This window comes from Dermacentor albipictus, chromosome 8 (assembly GCF_038994185.2).
Source record: "Dermacentor albipictus isolate Rhodes 1998 colony chromosome 8, USDA_Dalb.pri_finalv2, whole genome shotgun sequence".
Lineage (NCBI taxonomy): Eukaryota > Metazoa > Arthropoda > Arachnida > Ixodida > Ixodidae > Dermacentor > Dermacentor albipictus.
In genome coordinates this window covers 133,502,946-133,527,231 of record NC_091828.1, presented here as the reverse complement: position 1 = coordinate 133,527,231, position 24,286 = coordinate 133,502,946, and the positions used below count along the sequence as shown (strand labels likewise).

Here is a 24,286-nt window from a genome sequence, read left to right as displayed (position 1 = left end):
TTCTGCATAAATATTGGGACTTGCCTTGACTTCCCTTCTCCCCTCCCCATTCCCGTCTCCAGTCAACTGACCACCCTCTCTAAAAAAATTCTTTCTCCGGCCTGCCAGATATCACCTCCATAGAGTTTCATGCAGAACTCTTTCGTTACCACCACCTGGCTACGCCACTGGCAGGCATGCGTGCTGTATGAGCGGCTGCGGATGTTTTGCGTATTTACTATTTTCTTGTGATTATTTTTTGTTATCCCTTTATTACTCTATTGCCTTTTGCGTGCGTACTGCCAGAGCTGCAGTGGCGCAGACGAGCATGGAGTGCCAGCAGCCTGTGCCTGCTGCCACGCATGCGCGCTCTCGCTTGTAGGCGTCACAGTCACGTGACTTAGTAGGAGGCGCAAGCGGTGCAAGCGACTCCGGCGACTCAAGCGCGGTCGGCGCGGTTGCGAAGGAGGCCACGCCGGTTGTTGGTGGTAGTAGCAAAAGTTGGCTCTTATGGTAGCAGGCAAATCTTGCTTAGGCGGAAACCGCGTATTGCGATTTTGGAAAACTTGCGGGCCTCGTAGTTCGAAAATGCGCTAGGAGTCAAGGGCTACTTCCTTAGCGTAAACGCTGTGCCATTGAATTGAAGCGAAGGCTCTCGCTATAAAGCTAGGAACCGAATGTATTAAAAACTGTTGTGGCAACGAAACCATTGTGCGGTATCTTATAGGGTGAATCAAGCAGACGGATCAGTTGATATGCGTTCCTTATCAGGTTCAGGCCGGCGGCAGCGTTCGCGGGGTAAAGAGGGTGGTTATGGAGGTCCGTCACAAAGTATGTTTTAAGTTAGTTTAGCAGAACATTTCAAGATCGTAAGTCTATCCTGACTGAACCGCAAGGACTCATCGTTTGTGGAGAAACGGCACCGCGCAAAAGAAATAACACGTGTAACGGAACAGTAACATTAACCGGAAATCCAGACCACATTGATATACGGGCCCTTGTTCGACGGTAGCGTCATTGGCTCTTGCTGATGACGCAGGCAAAATTCGATTGGTAGGCGCATTTTCTGACTCCACGCGGATGGCACATCTGATTGGCCACGCTTCATCCGGGAGACCATGCCGCGAGGAATTGTGGGATAGTCGTTGTCGCTTCGTCCTTTGTATCTAAGCCCTCTAAGCGCTTTAGGAGAGTTTCTTGTATGAAATATTTTAAGCCCTTATCCAGGTGTTACGTGATATGCGCTAATCGCGTGTTCAACGGACTGTCCGGTTCACTGTGCGGTCTGCGTGATGCCGAGGTACGTTTTTTTTTGAATACGCGGCTTCACTAAGTACGGTGATTTAGGTGGACGTTTTGTTTTTGTTGAGCGTGCGCGTGGCGGTGGCGCCTTGCGCGGTCCCAAGTTTCCTGCTTGGCCGCTAGGTTGATGCGCTAAGCCTAGAAGTGGCGACTTGCTTCTCCTAGGCTTTCGGTCCTAGCGTTGCGGTCGGCGATCGCGAAGTTGCTGGGGCATGTTGGCGTTCCTGTGCGCGTTGCGCAATTTCTCCTGGTGTGGTCGCGAGTTTTGGATGTCGTTGCTCGTCTTCATGGCAGCCTAAACCTAGACGACGTTACCAGTGGTGAAACGCGTTCAGCGTCACCGCGCGAAATGGAAGCTCTCTATGAGGCCGCGCCGGTGACGTTTTCTGCTATTGGTGAAAGGCGCGCTTTAAGGGAAATGCCGCGAGCCCCGGCACCTCTCGAGTGCATGTCGCTTGTTTCGCCTTCGCGCGCTTTCAAGCAGCTGCGTCGGCCGGCGTTCTGACTTGCTGCATCGTCGCACGCACCCCGACCCGAGGCGATGTGAGTTGGTGCTTGGATCGCCGATTCGATATTTTGAAGCTGCCACTTTGAATGATCTCGCAATGTTTCAGTCGCTCAGCGGTGCGACCGACGGGCACGTGAACAACTCGCTGAAAGCCTTCTATGCAAACGGTGTCGTGTTGCACATGAGCTCGTGCGATTTTGAACGCGTTCATCTCCTCATGCGCATGCGAATTGACGCTTTCTTGGGACCACGTCTTTTAGCGTTGAGTTGCTGATTTCCGATTTCCTTCATTGAGGTCCACTTACTCTAGACCTTGGTGCAGACATTTTTCATCGCTGTTTCGAGCGGCAATGCCGCTCCATTGGTTACGGAATGTTCGTTTTTCTTTCCTTTTTTTTTAAAAAAAAAGGTTACCTAAAGATACGTAAACCTTCAAAGCGGAGCGCAAACGCCTTGAGACAAGTTTTTTTTCCCAGAAAGACGTGGATTAAAAACCATATACGGAAGGAAGATCAGCTGCATCGTTCGAAAACCGTGCATGCATTCTTCCGCAGAAAAATTGCAAAACTTCCGTGCGCCTCCGTCCCCTGCCTCGCACTGCCGCGACATCGCAGGCACCAAAATCTTATCACGACACAGACAACTGGTTACCAAGAAAAAAAAAAAAAAACATGTTGCCATATTTGTGTCCAAATGAATTTTGCTGTATCGCATTGATGTTATGTTTGCTCGATTGCTCGGATTGGTTGTCAGTTCGTGCACTTCTGCATATTTCTGGTGTTCATTTTTGTCGTGGATGTTGTTGCTGTACCTTGATTGAGGGAACTGGAACGATGACAGTGTTTGCTTTCAGTTTCTTGTGCTTATTAAATATTGTGCGAGTTTATGGAAAGCTTCTAGTACAGATGGCACAGGGTACGCTCGACGTGTTGTGTTTTGATCTTGCCATTAGTGTTAGGGTTCAATATGTGTCTAATGGTCCAATAAAACTGGCCGATTTGAAGTAAAGTGTAAATGGCATCCATGGTACTGCGATGTAAGTGCTGAATAATTTTGTGTGAGTTTGCTGGGCTTATTAGCCATCACCGCAATTTTTGTGACACGTGTTGGAAGGCTGTGCAAATTCCACACAGTATGATCGCTTAGAATTTAGCACTTTCTTTTTCTAGATTGGAAATGTGTGACTGAAACTGCAACATACAGTAATGTTTGATAAGCTCCTTTATTTTCACAAGTTGGATAGAGAACATTTGTGTGAAGACACAAATTTATATTTATAAATGAGTAAGCTGGTGTGAGACCTGTTCAAAAATTTTACAAACTCGTACTTAAAATAATACAATTTGTAACAAAAGCAGGGAATGCCAGCTGAGATGTGGCAGGGAAGCATTGCAGTGCATTAAACTTTCAAACTCTCAAACAGTTTGTTATTCCTTTAAATATTGCAGAGGTATAACTGAAATATTGTCATCCTTATGGAGCATTTAATGGTGTTATCTGAAAAGGTTCCTACTTTTATCATGGGAGCTGGCGACTAACCCTGTGTTGCTTGTTAACATAAAGACTGTTGCTACAACTGATGAAAGCCAGCTAGACATTTTATAGTGAACAGCCATTTATGTGATGTTATATTTTTTTGTAACATTGCTACTCATGTGATACCAGCTCCGCAAAGTATGCAGGTGCATGCTGCTACAGATAGTGCTACATGGAGAATTACTCCTGTTGCTAATTGGTGTATGTATATGTATTGCTTATGCATCAAGCACAAACCCTTAGCGATTACAACCTATGTGCAGATGTGTATTATGTGTCGTTTTAGGTCGACGCACATAATTTGCAGTGTGTGCATACAGTACAAGCTAAGTGTTGATAATGACAGCTGTCTTTATCACTTCTGATAGTGCTATGCTGACCTGTAACTATTATCAGTGCTGCAATTGTACAATGAACATTACTCTGTTGGACAGCTTCTGTCGATGTCAGATTCTCAGATTAAACTTATGGGGCACCTCTCGCTGGCTGCTAGTGGAAGGACTGCCCTTGGTATGTGGCACGGTACAAGCTCTCATACACATATTCAGAATGCGCAGCGGTCAAGAGCTAGCCTCGTTTCGCAAGAAAAAAATTAAACATTAAGTAGTGTTGTCTGTGTCTTTCTTGAGGGCCAAAGCCAAGTATGAAAACCCACGTTCCCACAAACTAAATATGCGCTTCTGCATATTTCTAGTTTTCATCTTTATCGCGAATGTTGCTGCTGTACCTTGATTGAGGAAAGTGGAACAATGGCAGTGTTTGTTTTCAGTTTGTTGTGTTCAGTACGTTCCAGACCAAATAAACAAATTTAAATTTGCCATCCATTTTCTCCAGTAATGTACAGCCTTCTGCCAAATGAGTGAAAGCATTGCTGGAAAGAGTAAAAGGCCAGTCTAAATTGATAAGGTGCTTTTCAATTTTTTTAATGCCTTAACCCCAGTGCCAGTACATAGGTGTGATTCGCTAGAATAGCAGCTTTGGCTTGTTGGTTTTCCATCCTGGTGTTAACAGCGCAAAACGTAGGCAGCACACGAGATCAGAAGCCGACACCACAAGCACTGACTTTCAACCACGTTATTTGAAAAGAAACATGTCTTCTTATACCATTGCCCACATGTGTCGCAGTCACGGGATTGCACATCATATCAAACGCGCACTTTTTCTTTTTTTGCACTCAACCTCTAAAGCTTGCACCGCAGAATTCAGACGTTGTGAAGCGCTGAAAAAACACAGTGACCAGCTGGTTCGGGAGATAATTGAGGCAGCTGAGATTTCCAGACTTCGGGATCAATGCATTAGCATGCTGTCCTTGTTACTAACAAAAAAAAAAAAAAAAAAATCTTGAGTTTTTGAACATACAACCACTATCTTGAGTGCAAAAAAAAAAGAAAAAGCGCATGTTTCACATGATGTGCAATCACGTGACTGCAACACGTGTGGGAAATGGTATAATAAGCTGTGTTTCTTTTCAAATAAACGTTGTTGAAAGTCAGCGCTTTTGATGTCGTCTTCTCGTCTTGTGTCCCGTCTATGTTTTGCGCTGTTAACACCACGATAGGTGTGATGTCACATTAACTTTTTTTCTTGTATTTAGCTGTTTTGGTTGAGGAAACATACTTGAACTTGCAAAATTGGATAATTAGTTCAGAATGCAATACAATCCTTTGTTTTCAATAAAGAATGAACTTTATAAATGCTGTCAAAATCTTTGACATCACACAAGCTGGTGCGAGCAATTGAGGATGGCATTGCCAACACTTTTTATTTTATTTTAGCCTTTTTTGGCTTATAAAGCCTCCTCGCTTGGTGAGAGTTGCTATTTGGCTATTGCAGGTGTTCAAATTACCAAACCTAGTCACATGCACACTTTCAAGGACCATTGAAACAAAATGCTGTTGAGTCCCACTTGATTCCTCCTTTGAGCTTGCACAGGAGTACCAATTAGGCAAGCAGATTTCAATGACCTTTGGCTTCAAGATAATTGTGAACAAACTTGGTAACTGTGGTACATAGCTGAACTTGATTTTCCTCTTCAAGGCTTCTAGTGGTCCTCGAAACGCTTTAATTTAAAATGGTCATATTCAAGGCTAAGCCCTCAAGTTTCACGGAACACTTTTAAGATCCTTCACGTTTGCTTTCAGCTAAGCTTAGTAGGTTTTACTCATGCATTCTACCATGTGGTTTTTGGAAGCCAAGAGTCAATCCAATCCAATTAATGTGCTTGTGGTTGCAATCTTGTTGTGGTGGCAGGTAATGGCTTGGGAAAAGGCTTAGCGAGCATCCATCTGCAATAAAAGGTTTCTCTTTTAAGGCAGTGTTTTGTTTTCAAGCTGTCGAGCATTATGGTTCTTAACAATTGGCAATGCTTTGTCGGGTCCTATAAGTCCTTGAATATCTTTGGAATTTTTACTGCAGAAGCTGCTACGAACCTTGCGTTCTTCTAAGGGTTATGTGCCACACAGTATAGTTTTTGCGAGCCTTCTGTTCCATATGCCATTAGAGTGCGAGATGAGTACAAGAAAGAAATATTCGTAGTTGCAGGATTCCTACAGCTGCGACTGTCAACCGGCTGCGATAGAACAGTGTTGCGCTGCTGAGCTCGAGGGTTCAATCCTAGCTGTGGTGGCAGCTGCACTGGGGTTGGGAGCGCTCAGTGCGGCACGCCTCATAACTAACCACATAGTGGTTTTGGCATGTAGAACCCCACAATTTCTTTTTTGCATTTGAATGTCGTGCATCATTAGTAAGGGTTCTGCAACTTGATATTATCTAGCGTGTCTGCTACTAGTTTCCGTGAATATTGCGATGCTTTGTATCTTGTATCCATACTATCTGTCAGCTCAACAAAACTGACATACAAGGAAGAGAGTGATTTAAAAGTTATCGACGTTGTCTGAACGAGAGATGTCACTGCGTTTTGATGGGGGTCTTGGTGAAAACATGCGTTCAAGTGTTGGCTCCAGACATTCCCTGTTCGACCACTGTTGATGACCTCGAGCTTGTTTCAGCCACAGAAAATTGCCTATATAAAAGTGAACTGCAACAAACTTTCAAGCCGTGCAATAAAAAGCCCAGTTTAAGATATTGTAGGTAAAGCTGAGCCTTCGTGCAAAATTATACATCTGAAATACAAGGGAAATTGTCATGAAACGCTAGAAAAAATGCCCCTATTTTAATGCTAAAACTGGGGAAGAAGAACAAAGATGCGTTGCCATAACTGCTTGCCTAAACTGCCGCGTGACCTAGAACGCGCAGCACCTCGGCATGACCTTCTAGATTAGGTGGCACATGCTGCGTGGTGAGAAATCTTGCGTCCTCGTTGCTGAACGCCAGGTGCAACCATTGCCTGCTTAGTTGCTTATTAAAGGCTGGTAATAAGAAAATTATACAATTACCAGCCCTGCTGCCTTACCAAGATTGTTTCATTTGTATGTACTAATTTATAACCAATTTAGCCAAAGAGAAATATTGTCGCAGTTGGTCTCTAATAACCAATTTAAACATGCTGCCTTTGCAGTTGGCTCATACCAACCTGCAGAGATTAAAATTTTGCTGACGTCCTTTTAGAGGCTGCTCCACAAAAGCGAATAAGACCGACTTTTAGGTCACTGATTTCATCTCAGATGGGTGCATGTTTTTAATATAAACATGGAGGCATGACATGTAATACGTCAAATTTGTGTGATGCAGACTGTGTTGAATTATTGTTTTTTGGCATTATAGGGGCAGAAGATAGCCTGATTATTTAAGATAGTAAATTTAAGGTTACTCTGTAGGCTGTGTGTGAATTATTGGTTTTTACTGTTGCAGTCCTGTTTGATGTCTTCTAAATTCAGTGTGTAGCAATGCATATTTTAATTTGTTTGAGATGAAAATTTGGAGCTTCTGCATGACAGCTTTTTAACTCGTACATTTTATTACGAGTTCATGCATTTTCTCTTTACATGAAGTAGCAGTCCACATTAATTCATCTTGAGTTCTGGAGCCTGGAAGTATCCTCTGGTAAAATTGCTGTTTATATGTGCTTGCTGTGGAAACAGGTGTACTTTGCACATGTGATCTGAACCTCATTTGTAATAGAATTATTACTTTTGATAACTTTCCTTACACTACTTTGCTCTGTCTTTCGCCAGTTTTAAAGCATTGGTGACTTTGAGATCGTCCTTGGCATCAAAGAGCCCTTTCCTGGGCCAACCTCGTTTTTTGTTATCTTTTGAGATTTAAGAATTATTTAAATTACTTCAGTAAGAAAGGAAACGTACAGGATGTAGCTGTTAGGTTTTATTATTATTTGGCCAAACTGTTTCTTGAGCCATGGTTTCTTAATCTGTGACATTGACTGTCCGCTGGATGTATTTATTCACAACTTCCATGTTTGTTTGCCACTGCATGCATTTTGTGAAGTTGGGAAGTTGCGGATTTTGGTGGCACTGTAGCAAGCATGTGGCGCTCCCTGTGTCCAGCTCCATGGAAATCCATGCAGATTTCGACGGTCAGCATGTACGGCGGCACAGACGTATGCTTCTAAGGCTAGGTCCTGGGTTAATTGTATATTGTTAGAAATTAATCACATTGCCTTCTAAAGGAGCCAAAGATGGAAATAGCAAGTGTCGGGAACTTTTACTACATGGGCGAAGTACAAAAAATGATTTGAAATTCGTGATGTCACACTGACGTACTGGGGTAGTGGCGTAAAATTAAAGAATATATAAAATTGACCTTCATTTTCTCCTTACTAATCAACATATTATTGCAAGATTAAAGAAGATGAAGTTTTCAAAGAATACTTTGTCAGTGTGAACTGATTGTATTTCTTTTTAGTGTCTCTTTAAAGGGGCCCTGAACTGCCCGTCGAGCTTTGTGAAAAAACAGATCTCGCAGATAGCATACGCTGCTGTGAACATCTCAGCCAAATTTATTCAGTTGTGCATTGCACATGGGGTTCACAAGTGGAGCGCGAAGTAACTTTTTCTTCAGAAACCCTTTTTTTCAAACGGAGGCCTTCTCCTTTCCCATTTCGAAGCTGCCATATATGTTGTCATTTGCAAGATTCCCATACATAGCTGCAGTTGGCTGATAGCAGACATCAATAAAGGGGGGTGTTTGGATCACTGTGCTTTTTTTTCATAGTTATTTTGTATGACGGTTGGTGTTGTGAACTAAACAGGCTGAAGTGAAAACTTGTTTCGAATTCCGCTCAAGAATTACATACTTCAGGAAGAAACAGGCTATCGTCTGCTCACACATGGCCATGCCCACTCGCGTAGGAATAAAGTTTTGGCCATGCTGCTTTTTGCTGTAGTAGCCATGGGGTCTCGCTTATTTCTGGTTAGTTTTGAACACTTGCCTCTGACCGCATGAAACTTAGGCCCAGACCACACATAATGCTTAGTAGTGTGCACTTACTCCTGGCCTCTTTTGCCTCAATGTCTTGGCATATATTGCTTTGTATAATTAGCGCTTCAAAATGTGCCATTTGGATGTGGTTGCTATCTATCGATCAAGCTGGCACAGGAGAAATCTGGCCCGCACCACGTAGCACGGCCAGACTGTAGCACGTCAGCACGCACTCTAGCCCTGTTGTGCACGTAGCAAACATTGTGTTATACTGCATATATATACAGTTACAGTTAGCCACTATAGTTGCATGTACATGCGTCTGCTGTGGGTGCCGCGACGAGCCCCCTTGCCATTGAGACGCTCGGGACAGCTGCATGCTCAGATTGGTCTGTGTAGATAACATGGCTGCAAGCCCATGGCGACGCGCACGAGCCTGAACAGTCGCATCTGACTGGTAGAGGTCGCTTCCTTCCAGTGTTTCACACCTTCAATGTGTGTTGCCATCATGGTCAAAGATTGTTACATTAGCAGCAGTGTTGTCAATATAACGGTCTTCCCACTAAATTTAGGGGTTTATTGACATGCCTAGCAGGAAAATTTGTTCTCTTCTGCGGGTGGCGGGCTTTTGTCAGTTTCGGTGTAATAGTGGCTTCATTTTAGCATTACAAAAACTTAATTTTCTTTAGAGGAATTAGTGCTTCATGTGTCCCAAACATGCAGCTTATTCATGCCCCTTTGGGGAAGTAAGAAGGAATTATCATCACTCACAAACAGTGTGCTTCGCATTTCTACTTTGCCTTTCCCCCAACCTTACTGTGCGGGGTGGTCTTTGAAGCAGTGATAAATGCTGCTTCAGTTACACGCTGCCCAAACATTTTTTCAAGATTGGCACGATGGAGGTGTACTGGGTCAGTGATAGCATTGACCCTAGACCCAGCCACGCCAGAGAGCAAATAAACATGGAGGACGTGTGGGCATACCAAGATGAAACGGAGATTATCTTTCTGTAATATTAATCACTGCTCGGTAATCTAACTTGTTTTCTTGCCAGTGATTGTAACTCATGGAAATATCTTTTTCTTCCCTTTTTCAATATGTTTGCGCACTTCACAGTCGCACAAAACGGCACCTATTAATACTGCTTTTATATTGTTTATTCCATTATGGACAAAAAGGAAGCAGACCTTTCTGTCTAGTATAACTTTCTTTCAACGGTGGTTTACATTGATTCAATAAAACATATTTTGAATGTGATTCTGATATTTGTCTGCATTTAGTGGGTTTTTAGCAGATTTGGGTGCTCATATTTTGGGTTTTAGAATTTATTCAGGTCTCGACTAGCAAGCTCTTAATTTCCAATTGGCAACACTGGTTAGGAATCCTTACAACGTGAATCTGGACTGTGGAATCTATCTCTGAGCTGTTGTGCATGCTGCTGATGTACTTGCACGAGTGAACATACAGGCGACGCTTTGTTCAAGTCATGGAAATTGTGTGATTGCCAAAGATATTAGTGCGAAAGGAAATGTGCTGCTCATGCCACTCAGTATGAGAAAACACAGTAGGGTGCACCTGTCCAGTACACTGTAGCACAGCGAAAAAATGAGACCAACATTATCATAGTAACAGCGACAAGAAGTCTGGGTTGCCATAAGTTCCTGCGAATTTCTGCTGAAAGGAGAAACAGCATTGAAGCCAGGCGACGTAATGCCATAGGCGAAACGGTACGACTGGTGCCACCCCATTTCTTCAGAACAGAGGATGTTGAAGGGGAATGAGAAAGGTAAATATTGCACTTGTAGTATCTACGCTTGTACTAGGTCTTTAAAAAAAATTATTTCGATTATATATTCCTGGTAGGCACCGTACTTGTACCAAGGCATTATTGAGGCTTAAAAAAGAAGTGCTTCAGCGCCCCTTCCAATTGGCACCCATAGCACCAGTTTACCTAGCAGAGTGAGCAGTACACTGAAGTTGAATTAACTGTTGTTCTAATTCAAATCTATAAATGATAGTGGAAAAAGGAAATGAAAGGAAGAAGAAAAAAAAAAAAACTTGTTGCAGGTTGGGGCCATACCCACATTCTGCCTTATGCATGCAATGCTTTCTCAATTGAGTTACAGAGACAGGTGTACCACTATTCACACCCTTGAGTATTTGTGTATGTCTGCTAGATCTAGTTTTGGGGTGTGAACTTTGGGAGCCAGAATCACTTCATGGCAGTGGTGGCAAATGAGGGACATAACCTTAGCAGCCGGTGTCTCATAGTTTACTTGTGAGCATGCAACTGGCCAATTAGTGCTTGTATGCTACCTTATGGCAAGGAAATGACAGGATGACACGCGTCTTGTTTTAATTCAGCGCTGTTTTCATTTTCTGTGCACCAACTCTGTCGAGAATGCAACACTCCATTTTGGGGCAATGGTGTTCTGTGGCCACGTGCAAGGTTTGTTTCCCGTCTGCAGTGACCACATTCTGATGTGTGCAGAATGCAAGAACAGTTTAATACTGCAACCTAGTTGCATGTCAACAGACATGCAAAAGACAAATTTAAGCTAAAGCTTTCCGCTACCCCTTGCATGGTACAGTTTTGGGTCCTCAAATCCCATCGGCGGTAATATAGATTGTGGTGCTGGATTTAGTAGTGCAGCAAATTATGTGTCACAAATTCTTAAAATATGGCATTATCGAGCAGGCTTGATGTGTCAGCCTAAGTTAAGGAATTCATTCTCAACACGACATAAATTTTGGGAATGGTTTCCACTGTTGGGCATAGCTTCTCTACAGATACATGAAAAGGGCCTGTCAATCAACAAATTTTTTTTGCAGTGCCCTTCTGTCTCTTATAGGAATTGGTGTTCCAGTGATCTAGCTCTATCTGAAATGCTCTGATGCGAGAATCAGGTCTTTTGCAATTTTTGTAAATGCACATACTAGGTGGTGTCCAAATTGTACCTCTCAACGATGGCTCCTTTGGCATAACAGAAGACAATGTCGAAGCCCATGCATTTGTTTACTGAAGTCCCAGAAGTTATGGCTGGAGCCATAACCACGTCATGTGTGCCATCCTTTGGATACATTACCTAGTTGTGAGAAAGGGCTGCTGCAAATATTCTCTGTACCCGTTCCTTCATTAGCAGACACTCTGGCAGCATCACCTTCTCGTGACGAAATTTTGTATACATAAATTTAGTTTCAGCGTGGAATAAACGTAAGAGCAAAGCTCCAGAAAAAAAAAAAAGCCGAACTTGCAGGGTTGGAACTGCTTCACTGCTTCAGCCTTTTGTCTTTTTCTCAAACAGATGACAATGGTTCCTGGCTTTCTTCTGTGGCCTGGCTGTGTGAAGCACTGTCTAAGCATGGGGGCGACAACGCCCTAGCCACCCAGCATGGACAGTGCTAAAAGTGGCGGAGAAGTTGAGTTGGCTGTGCCTGAAGTTGACCGAGCACCGTTGTCGTCGCCAGCAGGTTCTGTTGACCGACTGCTGCACCAGACTGCGGAAGAGGAAGAGATGGAGGCGAAGGGCCTCAACACATCTGGTGAAATGGACTTCCTCATCCTGGATGAGGTGAAGGTTGACGAGGAGCAAGAAGGCAGGAGCAAGTGAGTGATTAGCGGTCTCCGAATGCGAAGGCATTGGGGGACTCTTTCTGCAGTAGTTACAGCCACATGAAGCCAGTAGACAGTGGAGCCAAGGAAAGCATAGGGGGACGTTAACTGTCAGTTGAAATGTAGGATTAAAATTCAATGTTGATTTTGTGGTGAATGCGAGACAAATGCGGGAGCATTACATCGCACCTCTTTGAGGTCCCGAATCCATGGTTCATGCCCGTGTCACACGGGCTCCCACGAACTGCTTTAGGATAGGGGAGCGCGAGACTTCCTGAGAAAGTTCGACCTCAAAAAAGTTGTGGTCATGTCACATGGCCAATAAAGAGTTCTTAAAGGTAGCCGCAAGAGGCTCGTACAACAATGTTTGTTTTTTTACAAGTACAAGAATGTAACTTCTAATTACATTCATAGCTATTATAATTAATGTGAAAGACGTACACCTCATTAAGAATCAAAGTGAGCTTGCTAAACATAGCATTGCTGAGAACGGTGCTAGCCACCCTGTGCTTATGTGTCGTTTTCATGGAGAAAGGGAAAAAAACTCCATGGGGGTTCCCTTTGCGGCGTGGCTAGCTACCATAGCGTGGCGAGTGGGTTCTGCATTCTGCTACCCAAACTGCTGCAAACTATACTAAAACGCAACATTTCATGCACAATGACCTTGTGGGCTTTCCTAATGTCTACTGTGCCAGTGTCATTCAGGAGTGACCACACCGACCACAGCATGACTTGCACGACAAAGGCTACGTTTACATGAACCCGACGCGAGCAGGTCGAGTTAAGGGTCAAGCTGACAGAGCCCGACGTGACCGCGTTCATATGAATTCGCTTCTGACGAGTCTGGACAATGATGGCACACAGTGTCAAATCGAGACATGAACGCATTCGAACTGGCCTTGTGGTTAGGGCTGCCATCGGTAACAGCTCTATTTCACGGGTCTTATCACTACGGTGAGGCTGCGCTGCACAGTGCTTTGTTTTGGTCTTGTCGCATACTATTCCCATTGACAGGCGGATAAATTGTGACATCCCACCGTTCCCATGCAAGTCTCGGGGCTGGCGGGTCAGACCCATCCTTGTTTATGTGCACATTGCAAATGGATTGGGCTAGCTCAACCTACCCCACGAAGGCCGGCTGACTCAGCTGGACTCGACAGTTGTTCTTTGACTGGCTAGCGTTAACGTGAACTTAACAGGCATATTCCAGCTCGACAAGCCGACCCGACCCAGTTCTGTAGGGTTCGTGTCAACACCGTGAAAGATGAGAAACACATGCCGCTAAGGGGCCTTGGTCAAGAGTATTGCGCAGTGGCAAGCATAACTGTTGCTGGATTGTGCTTTAATTTTTATTCAAGACAAATGTTCGAAACATGCGAAGCATTACTTATAATGCAAACAACAATTAAATTATCAGCTTTTACAACAAGTACGGACACGAGAGTGCCCCTTAATGCCGAGGGAGACCGCCTATCTCCTTTGACCAAAAGCTCCGTTAAACTCCCTTAGTGGAAGGGCGACCGTGTGACAGCGAGTGCATCTCTCTTGAGATGAACACGATGGAGTTGGAAGGAGTTTACAAGTGCCTGCGTAACAGGGGTACAGTCAAAAACCGCGTTAACGAAATTCCGTGATGACGAAATATTTTTGTATCCCCGGCGAATGCCCATAGGATTCACTGCATTTCATACCCCTCGACAACAAAATGTCGCTGTAGTATAATCCCACATCAACGAAATTTGCCGGAATGTAACGCCGCACATTACTTTCTCGCGCAAGGCTAACAGGCTCCAAAATGTGCTCAAATGCGATTGCATTGCACTAAAAGTGCATAAAATACAATCGAACCTGGCTATATCCAACTTGCAAAAAAACGCCTATCAGTTCAATACAGGGCATAATTCGATATAAGCCTGCTAAAGAATTTGGACGTCATAAAAACACATACCATTTATAAAATCACTTTATTGATTAAACTAACTTAGTTTTGCATGAAACAGTCCTGTATTTTCTTCTGCTTGGGTAATTTCGCTACCTGTGACGCACGCACTTCTCCACATTGTCTAAAGGGTCGGAGCAGCTGAGGCCGCAACCTTCCATATTCGCACAGAAACACCAGACTAGTGCTAGTGCACCAATCACCTTGGAGGATGTGGGTAAAGGACCATCATTGCTTTTCTTTTTGTGCCCACTTTCACTTGCGCTCGGTACCATGTCGGCAATGTAGTCTTCGTTGTTGGGCTCTCCCGTGGTCTCAACACCATCATCTGTACTCGACTGTTGACTCGGAAATTCTGGCAGCTTCCGCAAATTCTGACAGCTCGCTCCAAGCTTCGGCAACACCAGCAACAGCTTCATCGCGCTCATCAGAATTTACAGTCATCACCAGGCACGCAGTAGCCAGCATGTATGAAGCACTTTCATATGAACCACTTGTACGCGGCCGTGCGTACACGTCGGCTGCACGGGCACACGGTTGCAAGTTTGTCCGCTTTAGCCCTAATCTCCGCCTTCAAGATCGTGCCGAGAATGCTCCTCGGAATCTTGCACGCTGTTGGCTCATCAGACTTCTCATCGCATTCGACCCGATTTATGATTTCAAGCTTCACGGCGAAAAGCTAATTCTGCCGCTTCGTCACGGCAAGACTGCAGAAGGCCCACAAGACAAAAACACTATGAACCAGAAAAGAAAAGCAGTTAGACAACTCACACTTGCGCCATCTTGCACGCCGAGGGCACAAGAGCCTCTGATTGGCTGTCTGAGCAAGTGCTGTGGACGGGCCAGGATAATTTTTTGCAGGAGGGTGTCGACAGCTCGCGTGATGCAGCACGGTCACGGTAGGGAGAGCGGCTGGATGGAGCTGCGCTGCTGCGAGGGAAAGCCAACTTCTCGGGGCACTTTTGTGCCGCTTGGCGTTCAATATATCGGGAGTCGTTGCTACTTTTGTTTGATATAAACGAGCTCAATATAGTCGGGGTCAACTGTACCACCATATTACACTTGCGTGGGCACTGCCATTTTTGTTTATAAAAACAACCAAGCGCCAGGAGTGATCGCGTGTGCTGGAAACGCGTCATAGCCGCCATCTTGTTTGATGATCGCCTGTTTCAAGTGGCATGCATGTTGCTACCGACATGTGACAGCAGTTTTTGCACAACACCTAGTGCTGTGCGTAGTGTCGGCTTTGGTGAGAAAAATAAAACCAACTAAATCCACGTCCTGCTGACCTGGAATTGTCTATTTCACTTGATATGGTGGTCGCAGCTTGGAGTGCCACACGTTGGACTGTGATTGAGCGATTGTCTGGGAATGCCCATCCCTTGCTTCAAGAACGCTGGTTTTGGTGCCACTCAATAGGCACCACATGTGGATTCCGTGCCGGATGTAGATTGGTGCGAAGGGGCCATAATCTCGACCGATTGCCTTCAGATAGACAAGATATAATCACTTTCATGTTTGGCACTGGACGCGAAACCACTTGACTGCACTCGTGTGGTATTGTATTGCAGCGCTCTCAACCGTGCATCTAGCCTATCACTAATGAGGCACGATGGCGCTTCCTTTCCCTGTGTCACCGCCAAAGATGCTGATGCACTGCGAAGCCGATGCCTAGAGCCATGGCCGCTCGCTTCGCTACAATTCGCGTGCATGGTTTTTTTGCACGCACTGCGGTTGAGGGCGCAGCAATACAATAGTGCATGAGTGCAGTCACATGGTTTTATTTCATATTTCACGGACTTACTTGAAACGGCAAAAAAAAAATCGCCATGCAGCATGTATGTTGCCGCAAAAAATTGGATTGGTCATTTCTCAATCCCCTCTACAATGCAACGAAACGCACTTGGCCCTAAAGTGAATACTAAAAATTTTGCATAATTCATCGCAGTTGATTACCTAATTAAGCGGAATATAAAAAATACTCTAAGAAGCGCCACATTATGGCAAATCATGTGCCGTTGGTTTCAATCAGCTGCGGTTAACCACTTCTTTAAATCCTTGGTTCAAGTTACGTGAAACACCCTTTATATATGATGTGTGGTTTAAAAAATTCAGATAAGATGTGAACCATGTACCATAGGTGATCTTGCTGATTTACGGCGTAGGCTGTTGTGGGCTCATTCCAACAGCAGTTTCGGGTGGCGATAGTGTCCGCCGCTGCGCGGTGTCTGTAGCGGCTATCACCATAAATGAGAAAAAAAAATACGAAAAAGAAACCGACCCAGTTCCCACCGGGATTGAACTCGGCGAGCTCGCTGCATGGGCGTCAGCTACTCCACCACTGAGCCACGCCACCGCTTGCTAGCATGCAGCGGGGAAATGCCCTATAAAGGTGTGCTAGCCTGCGAGGAGACTTGCAATGTCACATGTGAGCTGCGTAGCGTCGATACGGACACATTTTGCATTGCACTTGCATATTATACACCAGGTAGAACGCCATGTAGTAGGTGCACATGTAGCGGTACAAGGCAGTTAAAGAAGGTTTGAGGAAGAAAACAAAGTTTAAGGAGATCTATACAAGAATGCTAGAAAAAATATACATTGTGTACCTATTTGAATCAAGCTGGCTAGGTGACTGTCACTGCTGCTTTTCAAAGGGGATGCCAGTAAATCATCATCATCATTAGCATCATATCGCGCCACTTGCTTTGCAGTGTGAGATCCACGCTGTGCAGCTTCTATACGTGTGCGCTTTGCATTGCAGTTGCATATTATTACACCAAGTGGCATGCCATGTAGCAACTGCATAAGTAGAAATGCAAGGTAGGTAGAGAAGTCTTGAGGAAGGAAAAGATTATAGATATGTATGAACATTGACATAATGAAAATATGTATGGCGTGCCTGATTAATTCAAGAGGCTAGGCGAGTGTTTTTCACCGTCCCGTTTCAAAGGGAATGCCTATAAATCATCATCATTGCCATACTGCATTGAAAATCATGAGACCATGCTGACGTATTGGTGCTGGGGTTTTCACGTGAAATTTTGAAAATCGGACTTTCACCTTCCTATTCTTTTTGATAATGAACCGTTAGTGAGAATTTAACAAAAATTATAGTTATGAAAGGCTACTTCATTGGTATAAATTGATTTTGTGTTTCTCTTTGATGCCTCTAGAGTAACAGGCAAGTTCCACGAGTTGTTCACCGGAAGTCCGTTTGGATTGTGCCTAATTGCTGTGTGGCCTTTAAATGTGCAGGTTGCAAGAAACAGTGGCAAGAAGTGCAGAAATCATAGAACCTGTTCGAAGTTCAACGCCTAAACTTGATGCTGAGGACTCATGTAAAGGGGACGGGGAGCACCAGAAAGGCCTGAAACTTAGTGCAGAAGAGGGCGATGACGACGACACTGCTTCCGCATCCTCTTGTGGTGAAGATGGAGGAAAGAAAGCAGACGATGGAAAGGCGTGTGGTGCCAAGCTGAAAGGTGACGGCATTGCGTCAATGACTCGGGATGAAGATGAGCCTGAAAAATGCAAAGAGGAACCAGATCCCAAGAAGGATGTCGAAGAACTGCTGGAAGGTGCTGTAATAGAGTCTCCAGCACCAGTTGCGGAAGAATTGGCAGAGGCGGAGAAATCTCTTGATAGCAGTGACGACGTTCAAGTTGTTGCCATTGAACAGCCAGCTGACACGGGTTAGTTTTTCATCAGCCTTTTTTGTTTTTTGAATGTCTGTACTTGCAAAATCTGGCATCTGGCAGATGGTGCATTCCGAATGTTTTCTGCCTGTTGATGACAAAAATGAAGTTGAATTGAAATTCATATCAGCACCTGAGCTATGTTATGGGTTCAGACAAGAATGCAAGAGGATTAAGCAGGGGTTGTCGCCACCTATATTAACTTGGCATTTGTTACATGCTTAAGAAACAGTATTGAAAACATGGTGTAGTGTGCGCTTTAGGTGCATTGGCTGCAGCGATGAAGATCGAAGTCACAGTGGGTGAGCTCGGTGGGTCCAGTTTGTCTGACCACTATATTTTGCAATGATGTTTCACAATATATGAGTGGCGATGAACTTGAATTTTCAGTCAGTTCAATAGATGTCCTGAATATATTTTTTATACTTATGGTGACTGATTACATCGCTCCATTCCATACAATGTTAAGGGCTGCTGCATGAAAAACTTCAGTTTGGCTAGATTGGTTTTATATTGGTATGTACATCTAAGCAATCTAGGTGAAGCCGCAGGCCTGGTAATTGTTTAATCTTCTTGTTAGCAGCCTTAAAATATTGCCTAAACAAAGCATGCATGCACCTGAAGGTTAGGGGATAGAATGTCGACCCTATCATGTTGCCCTCACTAGAATCTAATGGACAGCCACTGGCAGTGCTTCATCTCGGAGCTCCTGCTGAGGAGCTGCACATGGCGCTGCCCTTGACAAGTGTGGTAGTGGCTCTCTTTCAGCTTCGGTATCCAAGAGCATGTACTTTTGAAAGCTGTTTGTGATGCGTTCACTCGTAAAATTTTGCACGAAGGCTGCTCTGTATACGGCAACATCTGAAGCTAGGCTTTTTACGTGGTCTGGAATTTGGTTGCAGTTGGTCTTGAATGAGGAAGCCTTACCTCGGCAGTTCCTGTTTAAATACATAGGAGTGAGGAAATTAATTTGCTTTACATCTACTGAACCACTTTTGATGAGATTCATTGCATTTAAAAGAAAAAGTGAAATTTCTACCCACTTTTGTGAGAAGCTCTTTTAGTTAGGCTACTTTTTTTCTTCGAAAGTAAAATTAAATTTTAGAGGATAAAGCATCAAGTCTATAACTGTAATTTTGCAATAAATAAATGGTACTCTTGTTTTGTTAACTACACCTGTTCAGATATCTAAAGCCAACAAAATTGATGTGTTGTACACTGCTCTTAAAACATAGCAAGAATTTGTGGGTTAGACTTTTGCGGAACTTGTATAAAGAGTGTAACGTTTTCACGTAAGTTGTGAACAAATATGTCTTAAATTTGACTGCTTCAGGCAATCTAAGAGATAGCTTATAGAAATGCGATGTGTAGTTGGTGCAAAGTAATAGATGTTCAAATTTTGTACTTCAGTTATTCTTTTATTCATATATTTTCAGAGATTAAAAGAAAATATGTACTCCTAAATTGAAATATTTCGAGGTTTCAAGAGTTCATTGAATTTAGCTTTCTCTCTTCAAAGCAACAAATATGATTCAAATCAATTCATTGATTGCCCTGTGAAGCGATTTGTCACACGTAATATTAGAATAGAGAAAGGGTTGGCGCTTACGTGAACCTTCCTCTTATTGACGTCATTATGATAATCTCGCAGAACCAATATGAAAGACAGATAGCAAAAGGTAAAGAACGTCCATCAGTGGTCTAACCTAGCTAGTTGTCTCAAAGCGTGCTATTGTCCAGTCTTTATTATTTAGGCAGAGCTCGCTAGAAATTACTCGTAATGTCCCCGATAGATAAAGTAGATACCGGCAACAAATAAAAGTGGATTTTGGTATGCTGAATTGAATTTCATTCTGTGATCAGATAGAGTTTGTGGAACAGTCAAAACTGTTTAACAAGGAGAAAGTAAGGGATACTTGAAATTATAACATGTGAAAGACTGAGGAAGCAGTAAAAAATGTACACAGCATGATGTCAGTGAGAAGAAAACTTGGCATAAGACAAGCCAAGATGTATGCACTGAAAGATAAGCAGGGCAATTTAGAAGATATAGTAAATGCAGTGGAAGAATTCTATATTGACCGCTACAGTACCCAGAGCAGCCACGCTACCTTCATTCGAAGCAGTGATGAACAGGATACAGAGGCTCCTCCTATAACTAACAGTAAAGTTAGAAGTGCCTTGCAAGACATGACCCATGGAAAAGTGGCAGAAGAACATGGAATAACAGTATATTTAATCAAAGATGGAGTAGATATCATTCTTGAAAAGCTTTGCGGCCCTATATACGCAATGCCTCACAACTTAAGTGTTCCAGAGAACTGGAAGAATGCCGACATTATACCAATCCACAAGAAGGGTGATGTTAAAAAATGGACTGACAAAGAAGGTTGAGAACAAGTTATGGACCGTGCAAAGAGCGATGAAACGAAGAATGCTAGGCATAACATTAAAAGACGGGAGGAGAGTGGTGTGGATCAGAGCGCACACAGGTAGCCATTATTCTAATTGACATTAAGAGAAAAAGATGGAGCTGGGCAGGTCATGTAATATGTAGGATGGATAACCGGTCGGCCATAATGTTACAGAATGTGTGCCAAAGAAGGGAAGCACAGTCGAGGACGACAGAAAACTAGGTGGGGTGAGGAAATTAGGAAATTCGCAGGTGCGAATTGGAATCCGTTGGCGCAGAACAGGAGTAATTAGAGATCACAGGTAGAGGCTTTCGTCCTGCAGTGGGCATAAGAATAGGCTGTGGATGATGATGATGATGATGATGAATTGAGTTTCACAACTGATTTATCATTTCTTTGCCTCCTCGCTGAATCTCGCACACAGCGTCGATGAAAAAAGACGCCGAGGATGAAGAGCTTGATTCTGCTAAGGAAAACAAGGTGCCAGTCCTCAATGGCGCAGGTGAGTATGAAACACTTGGAACAATTCTTAGCCACATTGGAGCAGAAATGTGTCTCAATTTGGGCGTGCATTCCAGTTTTTTCCAGTAAACATAGCAGTACACTTGAATCTCGTTGTAACAAAGCTGAAGGGAGAGCTGAAATTACTTTGTTCTATTATCCGTTGCTTCATTATATCTTATTGCCACTTACTGCAATATATGCCCAGTTGGTTGCACAATTACAAACATGGCTAAGAAGACTGCTTTGTGGCCTGCAGAACTGCTATACGGCCACGCATGTGATGAAATTTGGATAAAAGAACAAAAGAATCTTCGGCACATGCATCTTCTTAGGACTTCTTGGCGCTGTTGCATTTAGAGGCGATCCCACCGCTGGCAACCAGTTGTAAGAGTTGAGGAGGATGTCGGGATGAAAACTTGGGAGGTTTATTTACATTATTTACTGTGAGAGTCAATTAACAGTCTTAAAGTCATTACGGGCCTGCAGCAACTCGGACGCTGCGGCCCACGGCAAGAAGCTCAAAAGAGAAGAATCCAGGAATGCTCTAAAAATGCTCTGTGATGCTCCCGGTCTGCGTCTTTTAAGCCCTTCGGTGTCTCGAAGACACGTCACGTTCGGCCAGTGGGCGAGCCCGCTCAGATGACGCCATTTTCGGCCAATCGGCGAGCCCGCTCAAGTGTCGTCATTTTCGGCCAATGGTAGGCGCCCGTTCGATGGTGTCATACCTGGCGAAGAGAGTCGCCGCTGGGTCCCCAATTGTCCGTGGGCTTACTTCTCCCTGCGGTCTTGCTTTGCTGACTTGCAATGCACCGTCACAATAGCCAGGTGGGGGCGACGCTGCCAGACCTTCGCGGTGCATTACAGCCGTCTTGCTTCGGGACTCGCGTTAACTGGAACAGCGCCAGGCTCTCGCTTCACTTCAACTGCCCTCTACTGCGTTGCCCAGCTCACGCTGTGCATCGACACACAGCCCGTCGGTCTCAATTGCTGTCTCACGCGCACAGTCCGAATGATTCCTAATTAAATCATCCCTCTCTAGGCTACCTAGACTGGCGGAGAGCCGCACTGATCCCTGAACAATGCAGTTGTCTTCCCTTGAGCTACGGAGCTCACCATCCTGAGAACTACTCTCAACTGCATCGTCCAGCTCGCACATCACTTCGGCACGCAGATCTGACTCGACAGTTATCTCGACATGGGTGCTCGCGCCTGTCGGGTCAGCGGTATTCTGTACTTCGTTAACGACCTCGTTACCATGAGATGCGACGCATACGCGCGGTAACTGTGCCAATTTGTTCGCAGCTGGCCTAGCTGTCTCTACAGTCCTCTGTTGGCACAGCACCTCGTCGCTCTCACTCTGGCCTTTAACGGCCTCTGTTGCCACTAAGGCATCGTTAGCGGCTAGTTCTTTTCGTTCACGTATGAATGGGCCACTAATCTCACAGGCACTACTTTTCTCGTCGGCTTTTGGTGAAAATCTGCTCGGTACTTCCTAGTTCTTTTGCTTTGCACTACGTACAGAATTTTCAGACAGCCGTTGTCTCTGTGCCTTTAACTGCTCAAAATATTGCAGCTGTTTTATCAATGCCGTCTTCTCTCTCTCGTACTTTTGCTCACGCTCACGCTTATGTTCTTGATACGCACGTTCACGTTCATTCTCACGTTCTTGACGCTCACACCTAAGAGTAAGTTCTTGAAGCTCACGCTTCCGTTCACTCTCGCGTTCTTGACGCTTACGCTCACTCTTACGTTCACAACGCTCATGCTCACGTTCACGACGCTCACGCTCCCGTGGTTCTTGTATCACCTCCTAAGCAAGCTCAATGCTTTTATCATCATTGCCACTATCTTTAATCGCCTTTATGATAGCTGGCGTTTTCATCTGTTCGTCCGCCTCAACTCCCAAATCGTCGCACACCAACAAGTCTAACCTCGTCAACCTTCTAAGATCCATAGCAGCTGCCCCGACAGGTGGTTAGAACTGTTTTCCTTAATTAATTTGTGCAAACACACAATGCAACAAATTCCCGATTCTTAGAACTATCAAAATGAACACACATTTGAGTCTGGCAAATCAAAAGGAAAGAAACCGCGCTCTCACTTACGGTTGCAGCACCTTGCCATCTGGTTCATTGGTCCGCTGTTCCCGGTTCCTCAGGACTCCCTGGGTCGAAGGCTCGCTCTTCTTCGCTACTCCCCGTTTCTTAGGACCTCTTTCAACGAAGGCTCTCTCTTCTTCGCTGTTCCAAGTTCCTCGGGACTCCTTTGGACGAAGGCTCTTTTTCGCTGTTCCGGGTTCTTCAGGATTTCTCTCGACGAAGGTTGATCCCACCGCTGCCACCAGTTGATGCATTTGTAGGCGATCCCACCACTGGCAACCAGTTGTAAGAGTTGAGGAGGATGTCGGGATGAAAACTTGGGAGATTTATTTACATTATTTACGGTGAGAGTCAATTAACAGTCTTAAAGTCATTACGGGCCTGCAGCAACTCAGACGCTGCGGACCGCGGCAAGAAGCTCGACAGAGAAAAATCTAGGAATGCTCTAGGAATGCTCTGTGCTGCTCCCGGTCTGCGTCTTTTAAGCCCTTCGGTGTCTCGAAGACACGTCACGTTCGGCCAGTGGGCGAGCCCGCTCAGATGACGGCATTTTCGGCCAATCGGTGAGCCCGCTCAAGTGTCGTCATTTTCGGCCAATGGTAGGCGCCCGTGCAGTGGTGTCATACCCGGCGAAGAGAGTCGCTGCTGGGTCCCCAATTGTCCGAGGGCTTACTTCTCCCTGCGGTCTTGCCTTGCTGACTTGCAATGCGCCGTCACAATAGCCAGGTGGGGGCGACGCTGCCAGACCTTCGCGGTGCATTACAGCTGTCTTGCTTCAGGACTCGCGTTACCTGGAACAGCGCCAGGCTCTCGCTTCACTTTCGGGAAGAGTCAAGCAGTGAATAGCTCCACCTGCGGCACACGAAGTGGGGGCCACCAACTTGTTTGCACGTGCCGCACCTCAGGAATGTGGTATCCATGCTTCTGCGCTCCTTAATTAGCTGTGGTGCGATTCGATGTGGTCTGGGGAACTCGAAGTAGGCTCAGGAAACGGTCCCACATCTAACAGCGCCTGACATGACGGCCTTTACATAGCTGCCATCTGTTCTATTGTGATGGTCGTTCACGTCAGCTTTCCATTTGGCTCATCGCGGTCGAGCAGTATGTGGCACACAACACAGCGCTCCGCTGTGTGATCAAGGACCCAAGCGAACTTCGGCTTGTGGCCTCCGAGATTGCACCAGTGCCACTGTGATCGTGGAGGCCATGCCCAGCTGTGAAGATTTATTCCTAGTGAAGTGAAGGCATCGTGACAGAATGGCAAAAGAACAATTCACACCAGAAGTGCTCGTGGTATCAGTTGACTTGTGGTATTTTTTCCTTTCTGGTACTTGTCTCTCCCATCTGAGATGAAAAT

At 44.8% G+C, this 24,286-nt stretch overlaps 1 protein-coding gene across 13 annotated transcripts in view; it reads left to right on the top strand.

The window, feature by feature from the left end:
* Positions 1 to 773: 773 nt before the first annotated feature.
* Positions 774 to 24,286, top strand: part of LOC135913480 (activating transcription factor 7-interacting protein 1-like) — a 179,146-nt gene continuing 155,633 nt past the window's right edge. For 5 of the 13 annotated variants that reach the window (XM_070524530.1, XM_070524528.1, XM_070524527.1 and 2 more), the window contains exons 1-4: positions 777 to 1,279; positions 11,968 to 12,269; positions 17,473 to 17,909; positions 20,751 to 20,828. In XM_070524530.1, coding sequence (XP_070380631.1) covers positions 12,055 to 12,269; positions 17,473 to 17,909; positions 20,751 to 20,828 — 730 coding nt within the window. In that variant the 5' untranslated portion in view covers positions 777 to 1,279; positions 11,968 to 12,054. Of the gene's footprint in view, positions 1,280 to 1,388; positions 1,825 to 11,967; positions 12,270 to 17,472; positions 17,910 to 20,750; positions 20,829 to 24,286 lie in introns of those variants that run through there. The other 8 variants (XM_070524532.1, XM_070524531.1, XM_070524525.1 and 5 more) reach the window with 6 other exon arrangements.